The 8,745-nt window shown below is 36.6% G+C and overlaps 1 protein-coding gene across 1 annotated transcript; it reads right to left on the bottom strand.

Annotated features, from left to right (window-relative positions):
• Nucleotides 1-1,633: 1,633 nt before the first annotated feature.
• On the bottom strand, nucleotides 1,634-3,186 carry LOC121493406 (lysine--tRNA ligase-like). The gene is given in 2 exon segments (XM_041759259.1): nucleotides 1,634-2,931; nucleotides 2,934-3,186. Coding segments are annotated over 2 exon segments (1,323 nt in total). The 5' UTR covers nucleotides 3,148-3,186; the 3' UTR covers nucleotides 1,634-1,822.
• Nucleotides 3,187-8,745: the final 5,559 nt, after the last annotated feature.

Below are 8,745 nucleotides of genomic sequence, written 5' to 3'. Positions count from 1 at the left end.
TGGCATCTGACATAAAAGCATTTCTTAACAGTAAGTTACTATAAAGCCCTATGGGCCTTGTACTTTTACCTAGGGGAACTCTTTAACTAACTACTTTCTATATATTCTGTCATTGTTCAAATAAAACTTTTTTGTCTCTACCAGAGTCAATTTTGGAAGGTATATTTAGATAAAAATATCAATTTTTTCTGTTATCGATTTTGAATGGAATTGTATAAAATACAAAAATATATTCATCTAAAACAATAGGGAATTCCCTGTCTTCCATTGTAGAAGTCAGAGGAACTCCCATCATCTCACTTATAGATAGAACGGACATGTGCTCTTGGTATAAGTTACTTTTCAGAACACTTATGTCTGGGACTGAATTTGTAGTAGCTGAGGCAAAAAATCAAAGTGCTGCTTAAAAATCTGTCCATTTGTGGACTCAGCAGCAGTTTGCCAAATGGTGGCAGAAGTATAGTTTTGGATAATTATTGCTTTTGGCCTTCTAGAACTGCTTCAATTTCTGCTCATTTTCCAAAATGTTTCTTTTTATGGTTGTCTGTCATTGGTCCCCATTTCATAGAACTAGGAATCCCATTAGATGAAAAGATATGCATAGTCTGGCCCACACTTCTTGGTACCTTCATCATTTTGCCTGCCATTCTAGCTTAAATACTCTGTGCTTAGCCATACTGAATTTCATACTATTTTTATAAGTAGTAAGTTCACAGTTTTCAATGACACCTGTATTAGTTTTATGTTATTGACATAACAAATTACCATAAACTTAATGGTTTAACCAACATTTTTTTTTTACTATTCTATTGATCAGAGGTCTGCTCCAATTATCACTGCATAAAAACAAAGATGTTAACAAGCTTTCTTGAGGCTCTGAGGAATGATTCATCTTCCTGCACATTTGAATTATTGGGAGTATTCAATCCCTTGTGATTGTAGGACTGGGGTCCCTGTTGTTGGGCTGGCTATAAACTAAAGGTCATTCTCGGCTTCTAGAAGGCCACAGAATATTTGGTTAATGGTCCCCTCTGTCCATCTTCAAAGCCAGTAATGACAGGTCAAATTCTTGTCATGTGTCACCTTTCTGAGTTATCTTCCATCATTGTCTCTCTCTCTTTGACTACAATAGGAAAGGTTCTTCACTTTTAGGACTATGTGATTTTGTGTGTGTGTGTGTGTGTGTGTGTGTGTGTGTGTGTATAAAATCTCCTCAAATCAAAATCTATATTCTTAATCACATCTTTAAGTCCCTTTTGCCATATAAGTTAAATATTCACAACCTCCAGACATTAGGCAATGGACATCTCGAGGGACCATTATTCTACTTGTTACAGTCTACTCTTTGGCCTCAAAAGATTCATTTGTATGTGTTCTATATGTATTCTACATATAGAATACATACAATTCATCCCATATCCCAATCCCTCAAGTCTTTTTTTTTAAGATTTTATGTATTCATGGGAGACACACAGAAAGAGGCAGAGACATAGGCAAAGGGAGAAACAGGCTCCTCACAAGGGAGCCTAATGCGAGACTTGATCCCAGGAACTTAGGATCATGATCTGGGCCAAAGGCAGATGCTCAACCACTGAGCCACTCAGGTGCCCCTTCCCCCAAGTCTTTTTTTTTCTTTTAGAGACAAATGGTTTATTTGGGAACAAGAAGTAAAAAGGAATTTTTAATTCCTCTTCTCTATTCTCGTAGCTGAACTGAACTGTGATAGTCAAATGGACAGCAACACAGGAGAACTCCCCTGCAGTCCTTGATCTTGTGCAAGATGCAGAGAGGCCTGAGTTACAGGACTTGCAGTGATCCTTTTCTAGACAGAAGTGCCAGCTGTCATGCTCTGTAATGTTTCAGGGGTAGCTCCACTGTCTTTTTTGTCTTCGGGTTTCATGGCAGGAAACAGAAGTACTTCCTTGATGTAATTGGAGTCTGTGAGAAACATGGTGACACGGTCGATGCCCATGCCCCAGCCAGTGGTGGGGGGTAGCCCGTATTCCAGAGCAATGCAGAAGTTCTCATCTATGAACATGGCCTCATCGTCACCAGCAGCTTTGGCCTTAGCCTGTTCTTCAAATAGCTGCTGCTGCCGCACAGGGTCGTTGAGCTCGGTGTAGGCGTTGCAGATTTCCTTCTTCATGACAAACAGCTCAAAGCGCTCAGTCAGACCCTCTTTAGAGCGGTGCCATTTAGCCAAAGGGCTCATTATCTGCGGGTGATCACAGATGAATGTAGGACTGATGCATGTCGTTTCCAGGAACTCCCCGACAAGCTTATCACGAAGCCTGGCCGTGGTCCGAGGTGGAGGGCATTCAACAGCTCTTTCTAGACAGATGTCATCAAGAATTTTGCGAGTTTCTTCAGTTTCAAAGAGCTTAGTTTCTGGCAGCTTCACCCCCAAGGCCTTCTCAAGCTCTTCTACCATGCTGATTCTCCGGAAGGGTGGGGTGAAGTCAATCTCATAGGCTTCACCCTCTGGGCCATCTGGATGGTATGTGACCTTGTAACTGCCGGTAATGTGCTTCACCATCCCTGAAATCATCTTCTCTGTGATTTCCATGAGATCATGATAGTCTGCGTAGGCCATGTAGAACTCACAGGTGGTGAACTCAGGATTGTGAGTCAAATCAATTCCTTCATTCGGGAACCGGCGTCCAATTTCATAAACCCGGCCAATGCCACCAACCACCAGTATCTTATGGTAGAGTTCTGGAGCAATCCTCATGTATAAATTCATGTCCAGCTCATTGTGGTAGGTGATGAAAGGCTTTGCCACAGCTCCCCCAGGGATGATGTTCATCATGGGAGTTTCAATCTCTAGGAATCCCAACTCATCCAAGAAACTCCTTATGTATGTGATGATCTTAGAGTGGATGATAAATTTCTGCCTCACAAAGTCATTCAGGATCAAGTCCAAGTATCTCTATGATACCGTGTTTCCTTGTCTTTGAGGCTAGAGTGGAGATGAGGTAACATATGCAAGCAAGGAGACAGCAGTGTGATCTCGTAGGGAATGATGCTCAGCTCACCCTTCTTGGTTTTCCCAGGATTTCCCTTAACTCCAATTATGTCTCCCTGATGTAGTTTGTTACTGATGTGTATAAATTCTTCTTCTGATTTATAATTCCTGGAATTGGCCATGACTCGCAACTTGACCCCTTCTCCTCGAAGGTCATAGGATTGCAGCTGTGTGACTCCTGCCAGTAGTATTTGGAAGGGAGAGTGGCATGGTGTGCAGTTTATGGCCTTCTTTTATTTGGGACTCTTTGTCCCTTTTATTTATTTATTTATTTTTAAGGATTTTATTTATTTATTCATGAGAGACACAGAGAGAGAGACGCAGAGACATAGGCTGAGGGAGAAGCAGGCTCCTCACAGGAAGCCCAATGTGGGACTCGATCCCTGAACTCCAGGATCATACCCTGAGCCAAAGACAGATGCTCAACCACTGAGCCACCCAGGCACCCCCTTTGTCCCTTTTAATCCAAGCTGGTGGTGCCTCTGCCTGTATAAAGTACTTAAGAACCTTGTGAGTGTCCTGTATATATCACTGAGATTTATGTCATTAGCAAGATTGTCCATAAATCTTTCCTAGATAATCCTATCCCTATTTTTGACTTTTGCTGAGATGGCTGAAGGTTAATACCCTTAAGCTTTCTATATCCTTTCCTAGGTTTAAATGAGATCTGTGATCCACACTTTTAGTCTGTTCAAAGAGCTTTTCATGTAACCGAATATGCTGAATATGCTGTGATCTTTCTGAGGCAAAGTTTGTAAAGCCACACCTTGGTTTGTTTTATTATTTACTTATTTATTTATTTATTTATTTATTTATTTATTTATTCTAGAGCATACTTTCTAATAGTGATCTCTTAATTTTAACATTTTTTTACAATCTGGATAGTCTGAAAATTTCTCAACTTTTGTAGTTCTGGTTCCTATTTATGCAACACTTTTTCTTCCTAAATTCCTGTATTTTTACCATAAGCCTCAAGAAGATCATCTAACACTTGCTTAGAAATTTCCTCAGCCAAATATCCAGATTGAAAACCCACAAATTCTGTTTTCCAAATAACTGCAGGACACATTTCCACTAAGCTTTCTGCCATTATAGAATAAAGGATCACCTTTCCTTTAGTTTCTAGAAACATGTTTTCATTTCCTTCTGAGCCCTCGCTGGAAGTACTTTCTATGTCCATATTTCTAATGGTTTATTCATGATGGTTCATATATCCTCTGATGCAATTTAGTTTTCATCTACCATGCTCCTTACCTCATTCTGGGTCTTCAACAACAGAGTCATCAATATCCATATTTCTTACAACAGTCTGTTCAAATCACTCTAGACATTTTCTGTCATGAACCTTATGACAGATGAATGAGAAAAGAAATATTAGTATATTAAAATTTTAAAAACTGACAAATACCTTAAAGTTCTGAAAATCCAGTACATTATCATGCAATTTTTGTTAATGAACTGCCTAAAAAAAACCCTGAAATACTTTTCTCACCCACCACTTGGTAACCTTCTCTGCAACTATCTCATCATATTCTAATAATTTTATGAAACAAATTATATTGGAGAGAATAAAAAGATAATTTGGTTATTCCTCTAACATCAATTTTTTTTCATATTTTGATATGTTAGAGATGTTTATGTCTCACAACTTATAATTGGAAATGCCATGTAGAATTTTAGAATTATTGTAAGTTGATAAAAGCTTTTTCAAGAATTTTCTTATCTGAATCATAATATTTCAGATCACATACAACTTTTCCTTGTATTTTCCAATCTTAAATACTATTTGAATTGTTCATGGTCATTAGTCAGTTTGTCATTGATTCATTATAGCTATATATTATGGGGATTTTTTTGTTGTTGTTGTTAATGTCACTATTTTGTGTCAACTGAGAAAGTTAAATATATTTCCCATATGTTAATATGATTTCACTTCTCTTCTTGAATTGGATTATCAAAAAAATACAAGATCCTATTCAATATAACAACCATTGATTTAGTGATGAATATATTTATCTGGGACTTTATCATTGGAGTGTATTTTTTTTAGGTAACTTCAGTTTCAAAGTGGCTTTTTTGTAAATAATTTCAAGGGAGTGTAGTCTTCATAAGAACAAGATATAATAAGATATTACCTCAAACACTGGAATGCATAAAATGTGTGACCTCACACAGAATACTCTCTCTGTTTGTAGTACTTCTACAGATACAGAAGTTCTGATAAACTTTATTTTGTATGATTCTCATAAAATATTTATTGTGATAATTGTAAAAACTGCATCATTGACTATAAATAGAAGAGAACTGTTTTGACTAGCTGCAATAAATGAGGAATCCTGCAGCAACAGTCTTACATATGTATGATTAGTAGAATTTTTGATTACTAGATTCTGGTTCAGTATATCTCAATCCTTTTTCTCCTCTCTTACCCATAATTTTATTTCTAGATGACATAGAACATGTTCATTTGCACCCCCTAACTCTTACTTCTCTACTTAGCACTCTCCCATGGAATATCTTCTTACTTAAGAGTCGGTCATTATTATTACCTATAGGGCCTCCTTGATCTGACTCTCTTAGTTCTTGACCTCATTTTCCTTTGCTCTTTCCCTCTTTTTTGCTGCTGCAGCCATGCTGGTCTCTTCACATCCTCACACATGCCAAGAACTCACATGGGTTGTGGTCTTAGCCCTCACAGTTCCTACTGCCTGGAGTGACCGTGTCCAGATATTCCCAGAGCTTCTTTTTTCACTTCCTTCAGGATTTTACGCAAAAGTTACCTTAGTGAGGATTTCTTTTGCCATTTCTATTATAATTTCACCCTTGTATTCTGCTACAGATTCTTCTTCAGATTACTTTTCTTGCTTTAATTTTTAGTAATTATCATTTTCTAAATGAGTGTGCTTTATTTTGCTTATATTTTTTCACATATAATCTATTTATAATCTAGAAAATAAGCTCCATGAGGCAGATATGTTTGTCTCTTTTGTTTATTGTGCCCTTCCCCCAATGCCTAGAAGGATGCCAGGCTAAGGTTGGTGCTCAATAAATATTTATTAATGAATATTCATCAAAAAAGAATCAATTTTTGACCTAGGGAATATATATCACTTTTTATTTATCAACCTCTTGGATTGTTCTCAAGTCCTTCAAAGTAAAATTAATAATATTAATGTGTTACCATAATATTTTGCAATGACCTATAAAATATCATAATCCTGATGGTATTGTACTTAGTTGTTTAGCATTCTTCTTTATTTTTTACAATATCAATTCTCATAGGTCAGGGTCTGTGTTATGCTCATATTCATATTCTGAGTATATAGTCTGTTGACTGTAACCCAGTAAGAATTTGAATAATATTCATTAAAATAATCCTAAAACTAAGTGAATATATTGGCTGAATGCCAGTAACAAATTTTATCCTGGGGCATAGAAGTAAAGGTTATTCTTTCCTTGAGGGAGAACTACAGATAAAAAAAGACTTGACAGGCCAGAATCTTTAATTGGAAAACCCAAGTCATAGAATCCTTGGAGTTCTATGCTCAGCAAGAAAGTAACACTTTAGTTGCTACAGAAGTTACAATCAGAGAGGAGTCTATAATGGATTACTCAATTAAACCAGCTGTTTACAAATCCTGAAGCATGTAATAAAGACACTCTTGGAGTAAAAGGCCTTTTAGTATTTTTCATGTCAATGAAAATGGGAGAATAACTTGAAATGTTCTGGAGATCCTCTTCATTTGTGGATTGCGTTACAGAGAAGCATCTCTTAAAGTGTTATAAAGAAAATTTTGTTCATAGGATACTGACAAGAAGAAACAAGAAGGACTTATTATGTGAAATAAAGCTAAAATTATTTATTACAGGATTCCCCCCAGCCTTTAATATGTGTTGTGATTCACCAAGGAGTAGATACAGAAGCCTGGATTCTCTAAAAGTTTTTGTATACAAAACCTTTTTACTTTTTTTTTTTCTTTGACATTTTTACTTCTAAATATATTTTAGAAGTATCTCCAAAGAGCAAATCCTGATGGGACATGTGGTTCTGGAGAAAAGGTATCAATAACAAATATCCTGGCTTTAGCTAATGTTCTTCGTGGGTTGACACCATGTGTTGTGACAATAAATCAGCAAGAACAATCTTCTTATCACACAAAGCCTTAACAGTCATTCATATCTATTCCTGAGTCATGTGTTTCATTGGTACATTCAACAGTTCTTTTCCTTTAGGAAGACAAGTCAGCTGATAGTTCACAGGATCTTCAAGTATGATCTTAAGGTGAGTTATTTTGGGAAACTCCTTTATAGCAGAGTAGTTTCCCTATGGATTCTAATGGTTTGAAACTACTGCAGCCGCTTTGCCAACCACTGTAGATATTTTCAGCAACTGTGATCAAAATATTTTGCAAATATGAAACATTTTTTTCTGCAAATCCTGTTTGGGACTATCTGCATTCTCATTACATTGCTTGGCAGAGGCTGCTTTTTTCCAATGAAATATTCTCTGTATCTGGAATATTCTTTGTATCTGAAATATTGCACAAGACAGTACAGCAGCTGTGTGAAAAGCTGGTTGATTTCAAAGTCATCTCCAGCCTTGTGATTGTCCAAATTCCAAAATAGAATGAGTATGATGATAGCCTACATAAAAGGTTACAGGCTACAGAAGGGCTGGCTTCAAATCAAATACCGAATGATACCACCATGTATTGTACTTTAGACTTGTCTAAAGCTGAACATATAGAAAACACATGATTTAATTCAACAAATATTTATGGAGTATCCATTATATGCAAAATAGTTCATTTATTGCTAATCCTTGGAGCAAAATGACAGTCTCAGAGTTTAATCAGCAAAACATTTTTTTGGACACCCACCAGGAAGGGTGCTTCCCTTCAATACTACTATAGTTCTATATAATAAACTCTTATCCAACCCATATGAGCAGCAAATAAAGATAATTGAATGAGTGTAACTGGGAGAGGGTTAGTACTACTGACAGCCCAGTCACTGTAATTCCACATCAAGTCCCCTTTTGATGAATATACTTAAGAGAAGTCAGATGTGTCAGGTTTTGACAGGGGTGGATCCTGACAGGAATATACCAGGAATTTTACCAATTATAGATCAATTTTCAAGTAATTGGAGACTGAGCGATTAAAACCAGAGTGAAAGGCTTATCTAAGCCAAGGTTACAATTTTTTAAGAGCTAATAGGGAACATAAATGATAAATCCATTTTCAGCAAGGTGAGTTCTCAAATGAGTCCAGGTGTGAAGAAAATTAGAACTGTCAGATGCTGTGATGCAATTCAGAAAAGTGTTCAGGACTGATAATGAAATTAAACCATACCTGATATTTGATAACATAAACAATTGAAAAAAGAAATGAACCCAAGTTAGGACTGGAAACCAAATCAGAAAATCTAGAAAAAAAACTAAAGAGAACAACATGAGCAAAAGTTAATGATTTGAATGATAGAAGGAGAGGGATGTAAGGGGAGGACAACATTAGACTTTACTCTTTTGTTTCCATGGAGAGATTAATGCAAAAACATTCTAGCTTTCAGGACTCCTCAGAAAGTTTAGGTGCCAGACTAACACATATGGTTATTTTTCTTTTCTGAAAATGGGCCCCCAAGAAAAACAGTCTATAATTGCACTTATTCCATCATCTAAGTAGAAAAGAACAGGGTCCAGGGGATTTGTCCCACATGTT

This window comes from Vulpes lagopus, chromosome 6 (genome assembly GCF_018345385.1).
Source record: "Vulpes lagopus strain Blue_001 chromosome 6, ASM1834538v1, whole genome shotgun sequence".
NCBI lineage: Eukaryota > Metazoa > Chordata > Mammalia > Carnivora > Canidae > Vulpes > Vulpes lagopus.
The sequence above is the reverse complement of the archived record's forward strand: the minus strand, read 5'-3'. Positions and strand labels throughout refer to the sequence as shown.